Genomic DNA, 16,061 nt, shown 5'->3' on the forward strand with positions numbered 1-16,061 from the left:
AGAGTGAGGGAATCCCAGCCACGTGGTGGCAGCTCTGGTCGGAGGCTCGGAACTGACCAGAGAACCTTTCATCACGGGGCGTGGTGGCCACCAGGCCATGGGGCCAGGGTCAGGGCGTGAGGAGCCTCCTGGGGCACGGAGAGCTGAGCCAGCTGCCCAGAGCGAAAGATGCGGAAGAGGCTCCAGGAAGTGTCCTAGTGGGGCCGGCTTCCTCCCTTGGACGGTTAAATAAGGCACCGATTACCTCTGGGCACTGGGCTCTCTGGGCAGGCAGGGCCCGCTAGCCACCATGCTAGCTCCCTGCCTCACATCCACCCTGTCCTGTACTCACAAACCCTTAGGTGGACACATCTCCCCCACCCCTAACCCGGTGGGCCCCCTGCCCCCGCCGGCAAACACCAGGCTGATCTCTGGGGGCTCACTGCCAGGGTGAGGGCAGCCCTGGTGCGCTGCAGCCAGGCAGGACGGAGGTCAGTGAGTTCTAGCGTCATCTTCAGCAGGTGGTCCCTGGACACACACAGAGCTCAGAGAAGTCCTTCCCCTCACTGGGCCTCATCTTCCCACCTGTAAAATGGGGAGAAGCCAGCATTCTGGTGTAGGGCTATGGTAAGGGGAGGGAGGAGAGGGCCGGGGAGGCCCCTCCCTCCTGGGCCCAGCCTCGCCCAGGACCCCACCTGGATCCTCTTCTCACAGAATAATGTGCAGCAGGCTGGTGGCCTGGGGCTCCTGACCGGGCTCCTGGCCCAGGAGTCCAGTTTCTTGATGAGTTCATTGGCTGCCGCTGGGCCTCTGGCATGGGGATGCACGGGGCACAGGTGGGACTGCAGGGTGGGGTGGGGGACTGCAGAGCAGCCCCTTCCCCTCCCCCTGCTCGGGGTGTTGTCTGCCCCCTGCCCCCCACCTCCCCTCTGCTCACTCATCTTTCTCTTTTGGGTTCTTGCCTCTGGGTCCAGTCCTGTGTCCCCTCCTTCCAGTTTGTCTCTTCACCCTCTGCGCTCTCTCTCTGTCTCTCTTCCTCGGCCCTGACCCGTCTCCCTGTCTCTGTCTGGGGATCTATCCCTTTCACTTCCACTTTTGCTGATTCTACTTCTCTCTGTCCTTCCTTCTCTCTGTGTCTCTCTTCCTCTCTCTCTCTCTCTGTTTCCTTTTCTTCTTCCTTTTCTGTCCGTGTCACTCTGCCTCTCCCTTTCATGCTCCCTCCTTGTCTCCCCACTCCCTCCCTCCCAGGCTTTCCAGTATCCAGGCTAGGCTGCCATTCCTTCTGTCTCCCCGTGTTCTGCCAGCTTGACAGTCTTTGAGAGGAAAGTCCTCACCTGCCCTCATCTTCCCACACCTGCCCCGAAATCATTCGCTCAAATTGCTTCAGAAGCTGGAGGGCTCCCAGCATGGGGGCCTCTCAAATTCTTACTGATCTCAGGCCTGCCCTTGACCACAGAGTGGAGGGTGGTCCACGGACAAGCTCTCTGCACCCTCTGATGCCTCCGTGTCCCCATCAACTTTGGCCTGGCCGGTGGGGCTGGGGGCTCTGGGCCATTCCTACAGTGACATCCAGTGGCCAGGTCTGGGCCAGGTGTGAGAGGCCCAGACTGCCCCTGGGGACCCCGGACCTGTGGACTCCAGACTAATGTCACTCTGAGGCGGGATGGGGATGCCAGGCCATCAGGGTCACGGTGCCTGCCTCCAGGAGGGCAATGTCTACCTGCTGAACCCAGCTGCTCACCCCGCCCCATCCCTCCCGAGCGCCTGGATGTGTCCTCGGGCACCCCCTGAGCTTTGCACACAGGGCGGGGACACCTGGATTTCTCTGGCCCTCTGAGTGGGGCCAACTTGGAGGAATTTCTCAAAGCCTATTAGAGCAGTGGCTGCCTCCTGCCTGCCTCCTCGGGCTGGGCAGGGCTGAGGGCAGAGGAAAAGAGGGAGGGAGGGGAGAGAGGAGGAAGGGAAAAGAAGTTGGCAGGCTGACAGCAGAGCTGTGTCTGCATCCATCGCTGAGAGGAGGCCCATGCGGTGTGGGGCGGGCCACGAGCAAGGAGAGGCCTTCCTCCCTTTGTGCTCCCCCCTTCTCCTCCCCCCAGGGTCCTATAAATAGGCCCAGCCCGGGCTGTGGCTCAGCTCTCGGAGGGAGGCAAGCACCAGGCAGCGGTCTCCAGCCAAGCCCCCTGCCAGCATGGCCAGCGAGTTCAAGAAGAAGCTCTTTTGGAGGGCAGTGGTGGCTGAGTTCCTGGCCATGACCCTCTTCATCTTCATCAGCATCGGTTCTGCCCTGGGCTTCCAGTACCCGATAAAGAGCAACCAGACGACAGGTGCCGTCCAGGATAATGTGAAGGTGTCCCTGGCCTTTGGGCTGAGCATTGCCACGCTGGCCCAGAGCGTGGGCCACATCAGCGGAGCCCACCTCAACCCGGCTGTCACGCTGGGGCTCCTGCTCAGCTGCCAGATAAGTGTCCTCCGGGCTGTCATGTACATCATAGCCCAGTGCGTGGGGGCCATCGTCGCCACTGCCATCCTCTCGGGCATTACCTCCTCCCTGCCCAACAACTCGCTTGGCCTAAATGCGGTGAGTGGGGTGGCCCCAGGCTCTGGGGGCTCAGTGCTGAGGCGGAGCTGGTCTCATCCTCCGCCCATTGTGCAGATGGGGACACTGAGGAACAGAGAGGACAAGAGGTTGCTGGAGGTCATGCAGAGTTGGGACTGGAACTCAGCTACGCCTGCCATCCAGAGCCTGTTTCCTGCCAGGCACTGTGGGGGAGCTGAGACCCAGCATAATGGTGTGGCCAATGTCCCCTGCGGGCCTCTATTGTGGGGAATAAGCACGGGTGGCAGCTCACAGTTGGGCCAGCAGTTCCTTGCCCCTGGGCTGTGGTTTCTTGTACCACCACTCCCCAGCCCTGCCTGTGCAGCAGCTCTCTCCCTGTGCAGCCTGGACCCTGGGGACACTCTGCCTGCTGTCCCCAGCCTCCCTGCACCACCTGCCCGGCATGTCCTGCAGCTGGCCACACAGTCCTGTGTGAGCAGGGCTCTCCTGGAGGGGGGTCACTCAAGCTTCCAGGCAGCCACCCAGGTCCCCCAAACAAACTGCCTTCAACGAAAAAGCTCCTCTTGCTCTTCTGGGCCCGGGAATGAGACAAAGATGGGGGGTGAAAACACTTGCTGGACAGCCTGCAGGCGGCTTTCCTGGATTACAGCAAGGCGGGCGGGAGGCGGGTGGCCGGAGCGGGGACATCTTGCCTCCTGTCTTGGTCCACTCTCTGTCACCAGACACAGGTGTGGCGCCTGTATTTGTGTTTGTGAACGGTGTGTGCACGTGGGTGCCGGCATGGGCCTCCAGGTCTGTGGAAGCTGGCTCCACTGCTTCTGGAAGTGTGTCTGTGAGCACATTAGTGCTGCTCTGTGAGCGTCCCAGGGGGTGCGTGTGTCCCTGTGTGCGCCCACTGCTCGTGGCTTGAATGGGGCCCGGCCTGGGGGCACTCATGAGAAGCAGATGTGGGCCACTGGGTAGGAGCTGCGGAAAAGAATTCCTCCCGGGCCGCTTAGCACAGCTAATTGGTCGTTGGCGGCAGCTGCCTGCTGTCGCGGACCTGGGCTTTTCCAGACCCTCAGCCAAGTGCAAACTCAGACCTGGCTTGGGCCGCAGCAGGGGGAAATTTGGCCTGAGAGGCTGAGTAAGGCTTGGAGGAGGTCTCAGAGCACCCGAGGGGGTGTTTCCACAGGGAGGGAGAGAGGCAAAGGAGCAGAGAGGAGGAATCAAATCAGGTCGATACTGGCGGGGCCTGGGCCGGGCAGGCCGGTGTGGGAGAGTAAGGGAGCCGGCCAGGGGCTCTGCAGAGAGAGCCATGGGTGGTTTGAGAAGCAACTGCCCTCTTGCTTCCCAGCCAAAGTTCAGATCCTGGTGCTGCAGCGGGCGGGAGGCTTGGTGAGGTCTGTGCAGAGGGCAGCTGGCATGACCCTGCCAAGGAGGGTTTAGCACTTCTTGTGTCACAGTGACACCTCACCCAGCCTAGGACTGAAGGTTAGCCCTGCGGCCTGGAGTTTAGACTTTAGTCGGGGAAGATGTGGTCACGGTGGATGGAAGGCCCTCCAGGCCTGTCTCTCCAGTGGGGGCAGAGCCAGGTGACGTCGGGGAGCGCGCACTGGGTAGGGTCAGGACCACCTTGGGGCTCAGCTGGGCACGATGGGGATTGGGAACGGGTCCTCCTACGGGAGGAGTTGAGTCTCCCCAGGCCTTCCGGCCCCCTCTTGACCTTCCCTCTCAAGGGACAGGCAGGACAGGCATCTGCTGGCTGACTTGGCTCTCTCACATGGGCATCCCAGGCAGACTTGAGGAGGGCAAGCACCTACCTCTGTGCCATCTTGATGTGGCCACACCCTGCTTTAGTGTCCCTTTCCCTCTCAAGGCTCCATTTTCCAAAGTCACCCCAATACCTGAGCTGGATGGGTTGCAGAAGGGGGAGAAAAAGGGGCCCAGCCCTGGGCGGGGAAGCAGGCAAGTTGGGTTCAAGGCCTGGCTACTGCTAACTTGTTGAGTTTTCTTGGAGTTGAGAACCCTGAGGCTCCAACAGGGGACCTTGATATCTCTTGATATCTCTTGGCCACACCCATACTACGAACAAGCTTACTTTGTGGACTTGAGTTTATCACTCTTCCCAGCAAGGTCTGGCTAACAGGAGCCCAAGAGGGGTCAGGCTGAACGTAAGGGCACTGAGGGCTGTGGTAGGGGCCCAGGGACTGCCCTGGCCACACCGTGGAAGTTTGGGGTCCAGAAGCACAAGTCCTGGGCTGAAGAACAGGAAAAGGGTCCAGAACACTGAACCTGGGATCTGAAGAGACCTGGGAGGCGGCCTCAATACCTCAAGAGGGGCAGAGACCAGCCTACACAGGTGACACACTCTTTACTCCAGGCTCTGGGCGAGGCTCCCACAGCCCCTTGAGTCCCAAGCCCCACCCCAGCCCAAACCCATCGTTGGCATGGAGATTTCCAAAGAAAACACAGAAAGAAGTGGCAGGAAGCGGTTGGAATGAGTCAGGGTGTATCCCCCGGGGACATGTTGAGAACAACTTTCTCCTCACTGAGTCAGGGCTCAGGATATACCCCAGAGGGACCATGGACCTCTATCCAGCCTGGCGCATCCTGGCTAGTTCTCAGAGCCAAACCCTGATTTTGTTCCTAGAGTGAGAGGCTCAGAGGCAGGGGTCGGTGTCAGGCCTGCCCTGCCCTAGCTCAACTACTAATACCCTGTGTGATTTCATGCAAGCAACCTTGTCTGTGTGGCCCCAGCTCCCATCTGTGGAAAGGGGAGCTCGCAAGGTATGGCTGGGCACTGAGAAGTCGAAGATGCTCCTGAACCTTGGAATCTGGACCATTCGCCTGCCCTTTTCACTCTTCCCCTCTCTGGCTTGCTCACCCTATAAACGTGACTGTCACTGCTGCAGCCTGAATGCAGGGCTGAGTCAGCCCAATCCCTGCCCTGGGAAGCCCATGGTCCTGTGCAAGATAAGCCCGGGGCACATCTGTCCGTGATAGGGGGCAGGAGGCCGGTGCGATAAGAGGTATCGGGGCACCTGGGAACTTCTGACTTTGAGCTGTGGTGAGGGCCAGGAGGGCTTCAGGGAGGAGGTGCCATGAGAGCCTGAATGTAGGTAGAGGAGGTCATGTCCTGAGAGTCGTGGGGTGTGGCTGACGGGGGGTCATGGTGGGAGGCTGGGGCTCTGGAGAGAGGTGAGGGCTCAGGGTTCAGGCCAGTGTCTACCTGTGTCCAAGAGGGGACTGGATGCCAGGCCATCCAGAGCCTCTGATTTCAGCCCCTTCGGGGGCTCAGGCAGAGCGTACACGTCCCTCATTTGGGGGTCTTTTCTCAGCCCCATTGATTCTGGGCCTGACTGCCTGGGGACTGTTTCTACGTGCTGCATCCAGGGCCTGCCTTTAGCCCCAAACTCCCCACTTCCCCAGTTTCCTGGGCCTCAGTTTCCCCAGCCACAGAATGAGAGCACCCCCCTCTCCCTAACCCCCCTTCCCCATGCCACCGGTTCTTCCAGAGTTGAGGGCCCTCGGCCTCCCCCAGAGCTGGGGGTGGGCTGGGGGAATGGGAAGCCAGTTTTCCGATGGCCCTGCCCAGGGAGGGGGCTGGGGGCTGGGTGGTGATGCCATTGATGGGACATATAATTACTGTTTCCAGCCAGAACCAGATGAGGGGGAGGGCACAGAGCAAGGCAGGAGCTTTGCGGTGGAGACTTTCCTTACCACGGAAAATTCTTAGGCTCTTTCCCCCCTGAGAGCCCTTGGAGCAGCCCTGCCCGCCCCATGTTGCCCACGCTGACACCTGGCCCTAGCCAGGGCTCGCTGTGGGAATCCTCATGTGAAGGAGCTACGTTCTGAGAGGGGACATGGCCCGCCGGGGTCCCTCGGTCTAAGGGGACTTGCCTTGACTCCCCCGTCCCCCGGTCACAGCCTCCCCTCACACCTGGAGCCTTTAGCTCACTGCAGGCCAATCCCACACTGTCTCCCCGCAACCTGATCTCAGACCCAAGTAGTGGTCCCCGCTTTCTCTAGGGCCCCGCCCAGCAGGGGTGCCTTTAGCCTTACCCATCAGGGCTTTCCCCAGGCAGGTCAAACATGCCCCCTGCCTCGCCTTGAAGACTGGTTTGGGCAAGCTTTCCTGGGGGCACAGGGAGCCCTTGGTTCTTGCTGGCAGAGCCCCCCATGGTCCTTGCCCTCTGGAAGCACCGACAGGTCTGGGGTCTCCTGAATGGGCGTGGGCTGAGCCCACATACCTGCAGGTAGGGGCAAGGAAACGTTGTCCTGGCCAGGGTCCCCTCAGCCAGAGCCTCTCTCTGGGGTCCAGAGGGGCTCCTTACCCACGGTGGTGCCCAGGGGGTAAGTGAGGGGCTGTCTTTACACAACCAAGGAGCTACAGTCCAGCGGGCAAGCACACCCTGAGGCTGGAAAACCTCAACTCAAAAGAGGGTAGAAAAGGCTGGGAAATGCCCATTCCAATGAGCACTTTCTTTCAGTGCCTGAAATCCCAACATCAGGACAACCAGAGGCAGGTGTCTGCTCAGTGTAAAGAAAGACGCTTTTTAAAAAAAAATTGGGGAAGATCAGCCTCCAAGTCAGTAAGCTCAGGGCTGTGCAAGTAGGGTCTGTCAGGCAGCCGGCTGCTCTGGGGCGTGTGTCTGTGGAGGGCATCGGGCGGTTACAGGTGGGTGGGAGGTCCTATAACAGGCTCCATGCCATATGGAGACCAGTGGTTCAGATGGCCTTGTGGGAATCCTGCACTCAGGATCCTGGCCCGGAGGGTGACCGCAGGTCTTGGGGGCCGGGGTCCCACATCAGGCAGGGAGGAATTCTGGACAAGATCTGGGGCTAGAATCTGGGCTGAGGCCTCTCTTTTACTGGTAAGGAAACCGTGGCCCACAGAGACATGGAGACGTGCCTAGGTTGCATAGCAGATGATGGCAGGCAGGACCCCCCAGCCTCCTGCCTCCAGCCCTTGATTATCTCTGCTGCCCCAAATTGCACACATTTACGCTGCACCAGTACACACACGTGCACTCACACACGCAGTGGTACATGGCACATGGGCACACACACATGGGCATGAAGCACACTCTCAAGCCTGGGTGGTCCCACTCAGGCCCTGGGACCCTAGGAGGGTACGGGGAGGGTGGTCCTCAGTGGAACCTCTTCCTTTCCCGGGCAGGAGGACAGGGCTGCCCTGAAGTGAGGAAGGGAAGGAGGAAGCCATTGCTTTGTGTATTGTTTCTTGTCAGGAAGATGAAATGGCTTCTGGGAGCAAATAAAGGGCACTTTGAGACCTGCCTCTCTCTCTTTTACTCAAGGGGGCTTCCTTCTCTTCTCCTCCATCCCCAGCCAGTAGTGGCACTTGTGTGTGGGAGTGCAACACACAGGGACAGGGTGACACACTCAGAAATGCGTCAGACACACAAGATGAGCATCTAGGGCTACACAGAGAGCCCCGCCCCAGCCTCCGCAAAGCCCCCCTCCGTAAGAGATGGCACCCTGCGTGATAAGGATTTTCAGAGACAGTTAAGATGCATCTGGCCAATACATGATTAGTTTGTCTGAATGTCCCACGTGGGCTGAAAAAAAAGAGGGTATATTCTCAAATATGGAGGTGCAGGGCTTATGCATTTTCCTTAAATCAAACTTGTTAATTGTGGGGTTCAAATCTTCCTTGTTCATGCTCTTCATATTTTTTTTTTTTTTTTTTTTCGGTATGCGGGCCTCTCACTGCTGTGGCCTCTCCCGTTGCGGAGCACAGGCTCCGGACGCACAGGCTCAGCGGCCATGGCTCACGGGCCCAGCCGCTCCGCGGCATATGGGATCCTCCCAGACCGGGGCACGAACCCGTATCCCCTGCATCGGCAGGCGGACTCCCAACCACTGCGCCACCAGGGAGGCCCTCTTCATATTTTTTGACGCTTCATTCCATCCGTTTCTAAGAGAGGATTGTTAAACTCTTTCACTCTGGTAGTGGACTGATCATTTTCTTCTTGTAATTCTGTCAATTTTTGTGTCAGATATTTTTGGCTTGTATTGTTTAGTGCGTACAGGTTGAGAGCTTTTGTAACTCTTGGATAGACTTTTTGTTGACTCATTGTCTAATAAACCTCTTAATGTCTAATGAAAAAGAAAAGAGTCACACCTGGACACATGTGGTCACCCACAGATACCAATCTACAAAGACACACAGGGGCACACAAAGCCGTGGATCCTCAGAGGCACATGCATGCCAGAACAGTCACAGAGGGGTGACGTTGGGGGCCTCACCGAGGCCCCCCTCACTGGGAGTGCTGAGTGCTAGAGGCAGTGGGTGTGTGGGGCAGGCCTCAATGTCTTCCCTCCCCTGTTCTTTGAGAGTGGATGCCCAGAGCCACAGCCGGGCCTGGCTCTAGGACCTGCTGTTCCCCAAGGGTGGGATGCCATGGTGCCCAGGCCAAGCTGGGGCCCTGGCCCTTAGAAGCTACTTTGGTCATCCTGCCCATGGGCAGTGGGGAGGGTTTGAGGCCCATTCCTGGAGAGCTCAGCCTTGTGCCACCCTGGTGCCTGGGACACCCCGGCAGCTACAGAGTATATTCTGCCAGCTCCTCAGGCCAAGCTGGGGATCGTCAGAACCCTTAGCCCAACCTGTGGGTAGCCAGCACCTTGGCCTGTGAGTTTGGGTGGCACAGATCCCCGGAGCAAGGATTCTGACTTTGCTCTCTCCTTCCTGGGCCTTGGCCTCCTTGTCTGTCATCTCACAGAGCCTTGAGCAGGCTGCCCTGCAAGGTCCACAGAGACCAATGACTGGCCTGTGGTCTCCCAGTTAGAAAGCAAATGAACCAGCCCTGCCAAGCTCCAGAGGGCTTCCCTGGCTGCCTCTAGAGAGGGTGGAAGTGCTAGAAAATTAGCATCGTCTGCTACTTCTGTCACCACACAGCGAGTGTCCCCTTTGAGGTCTGGGTGGGGAGATGAGAAGGTGTCTCCATTCTGTCCCCACCGAGCTCCCAGGCCAGGGTGTCTGAGGCACCCACACAGGAGGCAGAAAGGTTACTTCTCTGCAAGATACGCAGGCCGTTCAGTGAGGGCTCGGCAGAGCGGCAGCAGAAGTCAATTCTAGCCAGGGACCCAAGAAAACTTCTGGGTGCTAGTGGAGTCTGAACTGGGCCTCGAGAGTGGGCTGCAACGGGTTTGATACAAAAATGGAGAGCCTGCATCTTTCTGGTGCTTTAACCAAATGTGTGGATTTTTCTACTTGTGTTCAGAAAATTGATTGTTACTTTTTTGGGGGGGGGCCTTCATCAGTGAAATATAAGACCTGGACTGGGCAAAACTACCTGGGGATGTGCAAACATGTTTTTTTTCTATAACAAGAACCGCAACTGGGATTAACCCTATTTAAGCAATTGTGTCAAATTTAATAGGTTGTAAACAGGAACATAGGGTCTGAATGTTTACTTGCTCTTTTCTGGACATCAAGTTTCAACAGACCTTTAACTATCCCTTCCGATTTTGAGTTATCAATTTTTTTTTTCAGATGTAAGTAACACAAGGGCTTTGGCAGTTGAAAGAGAGGAGGTCATAGACATGGCAACAATGTGGTTCTGGGCTGTCAGGTTCTAAGAGCTCTGGGCAGCTAGGAAAGGGTACATCCTAGGCTTCCCAGGGCAGGTGTCACTTCCTGTGGACTGGTCATGGCACCAGGCCCCCTGCTCTGCACACTTTGCATGAAAAGTGGTGCCCTTGGGCAGAGCAGGGGCTGGGATGCTCAGACCTGGTTAAGAATCGGGGCAGGAGGTGAGCTTGCCCAGACCACATGTGTGTGGAGATTGCGGTGGGGATGGGGAGTATGAAGCAGGAGCCGCTTAGAGCAATGGCTCCATTAATCAGTGTGGAAGGGCTGGTTTCAGGACTCCTGGCAGCTAGCAATTATGCGGACCCTGGAGAACAAAGGAGAGAGCATGAGGAGGAGCCCTGAGCTTCCTGAGTGCTCAGACATGGAGGGTAACAGCAGGTGTGGGTGTGATGGGCATTGGTACAAGCTGCCCGGCCTCACCAGCCTCGCCTCCGTGGAGCCTGTCCCGGCTCCAGGCGGGCCTCACTCCCATCTCCACACTCCTGGGCAGCAGAGCCTCTCCCCTTCTGCCTGCCACAGCCCCCAGTCCTGGGGATGAGATGAGAAAGAGCCCGAACAAAGCCACAACAACCATCCTGATCCCTCCTGCCTCTGCAGCCCTTCCCAAATGCCCCAAGACTGTCCCCACAGCCTTAGAACCTCTGGCCTCTCTGGAGAATGGGAAGGGAAAATTAGATCTATTTTACAGATGGGGAAACTGAGGACCAGAGAGGGTGGAGACCATAGTCATGGTGCCAGCAAGTGGGAGAACAAGGACCTGAACTCAGGGTTTCTGCCTCCACAGCCCCACGGGGTATGAAAAAACTGGGTATTGCCCAGAGGGCTGGCTGAGCTGAGGGGCTGCAGCCCTGGGGTTGGCCAGGAAAGGCCCAGAGCTGGGGCTGCAACACAGGGGAGGGGATGTGAGTCACTTTCCCTGTGACCCAGGGCTGCAGACAAAGGAGGGAAGAGAATTGTTCTTGTAGGATGGCCTCAGGGTGGGGCTGAGAAAACCTCTGGATGGTGGTGGAGTGCCCTCCACCTAGGACTCTGCAAAATGCCCTGTGGCCTTGGAGACAGCCCCATTCCCCTACCCTCCGGATGAGACTTCAAGTTCAGTCTTATTTGGACACACCAGCCTGGGAGAAGGCAGCCTCCGTGGCCATGTCCAGGCATCTTTGTGAGGGGGCCTGTGCTGACGTGGCCCAGCTCCCCTGTGTGGGCATATCTGGCCGCTGGGACCCTCATGTGCGGGAAGGTGCAGGGGCTCCATGGGGAAGGGTATCCCTGGCAGCTGCAGAGGGAGGGCTCCAGTGACCTCATGGCAGCTCCCATTCCCTTCTTGTTCCATGAGTCATGTTTCTAAAAGTGGCCCAGGAGCAAGTGGGAGCCAGACAGTGGTGGTGCAGCCAACATAGCCAAAGAGAGGGAGGGGCGCTGGGCCAGGAGGGACAGGGAGGGGGTAGATAGGGAGGGCAGGGCCCAGAGGAAATGGGAGACAGACACTGGACCAGGGGAGAGACAGACAGAGGTGGGGAAGGAGACAGAGGGTGGGGATGCAAGGGACGTAGGCTCAAGGGCAAGAAGGACATAGGGAGCTGTGGCCAGCTAACTGAGGAAGACCCTCACCGTCTTCGGGAATTTTAGATGCAGCAGAGGATGGGGGGGAATGTTCAAGACTTTTGGAGTAAGAAGCAATGTCTCCAGCTGGGCCCTGCCACCCATTTCCTTCTCTTCTTTAATTGTCCCTGAATGTCCCTAACCATCTCCTCCCATGTCTATGGCTCACCTGTCGCCTATGGCCTTGGTACCCCCAAGGGTACCCCGGCCTGGATGTAGCTGGATGCAGAAGCCCTGCCCCCCAGCAACCCCAGGCCTCTCCGGCCTCCAGACAGAGTGCCACAGTGTTTAGGCCAAGCTGGCACTTCAACAGGTGTGGGAGGGGACTAGGTCCACTAATGGCTGTATGTGCTTGAGTGTGGCCTTGCCAGGCGCTGATGCGATGGGCTCTGAAGGCACTGAGGGTCTGGCCCTGGCGGCCTGGTCCTGGGGGCCCTGGGACGCAGTTCTTACTGCCCCTCTCCCCTACAGCTGGCCCCTGGCGTGAACACGGGCCAGGGGCTGGGCATCGAGATCATCGCCACCCTGCAGCTGGTGCTGTGCGTGCTCGCTACCACGGACCGGAGGCGCCGGGACCTCGGGGGCTCGGCGCCACTCGCCATCGGCCTCTCTGTGGCCCTGGGGCACCTGCTGGCCGTGAGTGGGGACCTTCCCAGGTGGCGGTGGAGGTGGGGAGGGCGGAGCCAGGCTGTTGTGGTGTCCTGTCAGGACAGTGGATGGGACCCCGACAGGGCTCATGCCGTGGGGTGGGGGGACCACCTACCTGGGAGAGGAAAGCGCAGGCACCTCCTGCGCATCTTTCTGGGTCTGCCAGTCACTTGTCTGTTTCCTCTCCGGTCCTCTCTCTGTGTCACCCTCTCTCTCCCTCTGCCTCTGCCTCTGTGTCTGTATCTCCTCCCCCGTTGCCCCTGCGCCTTCCCCCTCACAGATCGACTACACAGGCTGCAGTATTAACCCAGCCCGGTCCTTCGGCTCTGCGGTGATCACGCACAACTTCCAGGACCACTGGGTAAGGGGTCGCAGGGCTGCCCCGTGGAGGTGGGTGGGAGGTTTTGGTGCCTTATGGAAGACCCGCCCCCGTCCTGTGACATTACCTCCCATCACAGAGGCTCTGGGAGATGGCCAGGGCGGAGGAAATAGGGCAGCTGAGACCTGAGACGAAAGCGCCGGTGGGCTCACGCCTCGGGCGGCGTAGGCCAGCCTCCCGTCCCAGCTCAGACCTGCCCCATGTCATCCCAGTTTCTCTTGGCGCCTGTGTTTCCTGAGCTGGGAGGTGCGGGTGTGGGAGTGCCTGCTTCGCGCCTAGGACAAAGGTCTCGGCACCTGTAAGCTGAGCACGACACCGGAGTCAGTGCCCGAGGGATTTAGCTGTTCCCACTGTTGCTGTTTCTTTTCCAGGCCACTTTTTTTTTTTTTTTTGCGGTACGCGGGCCTCTCACTGTTGTGGCCTCTCCCGTTGCGGAGCACAGGCTCCGGACCCGCAGGCCCAGCGGCCATGGCTCACGGGCCCAGCCGCTCCGCGGCACGTGGGATCCTCCCGGACCGGGGCACGAACCCGTGTCCCCTGCATCGGCAGGCAGACTCTCAACCACTGCGCCACCAGGGAAGCCCTCCAGGCCACTTTTGATCAAACCAGACTGTCTCTGGGACCTTTTCAAAGCTGGGGAGGGTGGGGCACTGGCCGCCCTCAAGAAGGGGCTGGTCTGACCACGCCAGGCGTGCGGAGCTGTGTCGCACCGAGGCAGGGAGACACCCACTACCAGAGTCCTGCCTTGGGCCAGTCGTTGGGTGGCACAGGAATGGGGATGCTGGGGTTCAGGCATGGGTGGGAGGGAAGCCAGGCGGTGGCGTGGTGGAGCAGGGGTCTCAGGGTAAGCAGGTCCCATCAGACGCCCTCTGAGCACGTCTGCTCTGTTCCTAGATTTTCTGGGTGGGGCCGTTCATCGGAGGGGCCCTGGCCGTGCTCATCTATGACTTCATCCTGGCTCCGCGGAGCAGCGACCTCACAGACCGCGTGAAGGTGTGGACCAGCGGTCAGGTGGAGGAGTACGACTTGGATGCCGACGACATCAATTCCAGGGTGGAGATGAAGCCCAAATAAGGGGGCCTGGCCCAGGCATCCATGTTGGGGGGGCAGGGGCGGGTGTAGGGAGGGGAGGGATGAAATCCGTATTGTAGACACTCTGACAAGCTGGCTCAGTCACTCCCCAAAGATCCGCAGGACCTGCATAGTCAAGCCTGATTTGGGGCTGTTTCTATCACCTTCTTTCTCTTTCTCTGTTTCCTGGCCTCAGGGCTTCCTGGGGACCAAGATTTTCCAATCACCCACTCCCTTGAAGTCACAGAGGAGGTGAAAGAGAGGGACCCACCTTGCTAAGTTGTCCCCTCAGAGTGTGATGGCAGGTGTGCCAGAAAGTCCCCCCTCATCCCAAAGTTGCTCACCAACTCACCTGCTGCAGGTGCCTGGGGCTCCACTGTGATTGCTCTGTGCCTTTAGGCATGGCCCTCTTTCCTGTAAAGTGCACTTGCCCCCAAGGATGCTCTGATGGGGAAAAGATCCCAGCAGGTGCAGTGGTTGGGGCAGGTGGCAGACAAGCCTCGGCCTTGTGACCTGGCTCACTTCCAGGGCCCCCCTAGATGTGCTGCATGACCTTGGGAAGGTCTCAATCTTGGGGCCCCAGTGACCCCATCTGTAAAGTTGCAGGGACAGGGAAAGCTATATGGGCCTGAGGCCCCTCTCTAGGATTCTGTAAGTGTAGACACACTGCAGGTTCTGGAAGATGTAGTCTGGACCAGTGCTGCTTCTTCCACTTGCCAAGTATGTAGTTGTACCTACACATCTATGTGAACACGTGTACGTAGGCATACATGTTTCAAAGCAAAGAACAGCAGACCATCCAGCCACTGGAATTTCCTGTTCCTGGGGGGAGCAGGTCCGATAGTGGCTCCACTGGACAGAGGCTGCTCTTGTAGAATGAAGGTCATTTAGAGGGCGAGAGAGGAACGCCCATATTCCTTCACTGAGTTGTAGTTGATCTTTTCCACCTATCACTGCATCACCCCCATCATTATTTGGTTCTTCACTTTCTCCTGCCAGGGCAGACACAGGTCACCATTATGCAGGTGTGTTTATTAAAGGGCACTTGGTCATCTGAAGGTTACCAAGCCTGAGGACACATGACCATGATTCGGATCAGCCCTTGGAGGCAGATGCCCTCGTTGGACACTTGGGGGTGCTTCTAAGCCCCCAGCTGATCCCAAGGGGGAAGGAAGAGCAGATTCCCCCCTTATTCCTGAGCTCCTGTTTGGAGGCATTTGGGGCAGCTGGGTGACCTGTCCAGGCTGCCCAGTCATAGTCTTCCCTCCTCTATTATCTGGAGGGGAGAGTTGGTCTTGACCTGAGGAAGTAGCTATGGCTGCAGCCCAAGGACAATTCAGAGCACAGTCTGTTTGGGGGCAGCTATCTACACAGTCCATTCAATTCCACCAGGGTCAGAGCAGGTCTCCCTATGTGCCTGTGGCCATGATGGTGACAAAAACTGAGAGACACAATACACAGGTATCTAGGAGGAGCAGGACGATCCATCATGATATCCACACACTCCCTTCTCCACTTCCTAGCAAAAACTTCTAGCCCATTTAACAGATAAACTGAGGCCCAAGGACCCACAGCTAGATAATGATTTGGCCAGGCCTAACAGCCAGGACCATGTCTCTGGCTACTCCCTGGACTGTGAGACTGGTCCCTCTCAGTCCCAGCTTCTGCATTTCTGCCTGGGCAATGGCCAGGGGCCAGGAGGGGTGAGGGTTGTGCTGGAGGGGAGAGGGGCGCTGACCCTTCCTGTCCTGTTCTGGCTGCTGCACACCAGAACCCTGCATCTGTCTGCTCTGCATATATATCTCTTTGGATTTGGAATTTCATTATATGTTAAGAAAATAAACGGTAATATAAGTCATCCAAGCTCTCTGGAATGAAGTTCTCCTTCTTTTGCCACCATGTTCCCACAAGGGATCTCTGGGTCTGAGAGCTTGGGCCCACTCCTAGGGACCCAGTCTGAGGGGGAACCACTGTCTGCCCTCCTGCCTCCAGGATCCCTGGTCTCAGGGAGTGGACACAGCCCCACCCAGAACTCCATCTGAGAGACACAGGGTCTTGCCCCTAATTTTTGATTCTGACCTGTGAAAGGGATGAGGGAAAGAAAGAATGAAGTGTGACAGCCCGTGGCTCCCCTCTGACCCCTAAGAACAGAGCCCAGGGAGCACCAGGGACTTCGCAGGTGACCCTCCCTCTGACCCTCCTCACATTTGTGACCCACCTACACCTGGGCT

General features: G+C 58.2%; 1 protein-coding gene across 1 annotated transcript; it reads left to right on the plus strand.

Annotated features, from left to right (window-relative positions):
• The first annotated feature begins 2,094 nt into the window (after positions 1 to 2,094).
• AQP1 (aquaporin 1 (Colton blood group)) lies at positions 2,095 to 15,693 on the plus strand. Its single transcript, XM_081244833.1, has 4 exons — positions 2,095 to 2,557; positions 12,204 to 12,368; positions 12,661 to 12,741; positions 13,654 to 15,693. Exons 1-4 carry the CDS (start codon positions 2,168 to 2,170, stop codon positions 13,831 to 13,833), a joined length of 816 nt encoding a protein of 271 aa, XP_081100959.1. The 5' UTR covers positions 2,095 to 2,167; the 3' UTR covers positions 13,834 to 15,693.
• Positions 15,694 to 16,061: the final 368 nt, after the last annotated feature.

This window comes from Mesoplodon bidens (assembly GCF_964165515.1).
Source record: "Mesoplodon bidens genome assembly, chromosome: 9".
NCBI classification, from domain to species: domain Eukaryota; kingdom Metazoa; phylum Chordata; class Mammalia; order Artiodactyla; family Ziphiidae; genus Mesoplodon; species Mesoplodon bidens.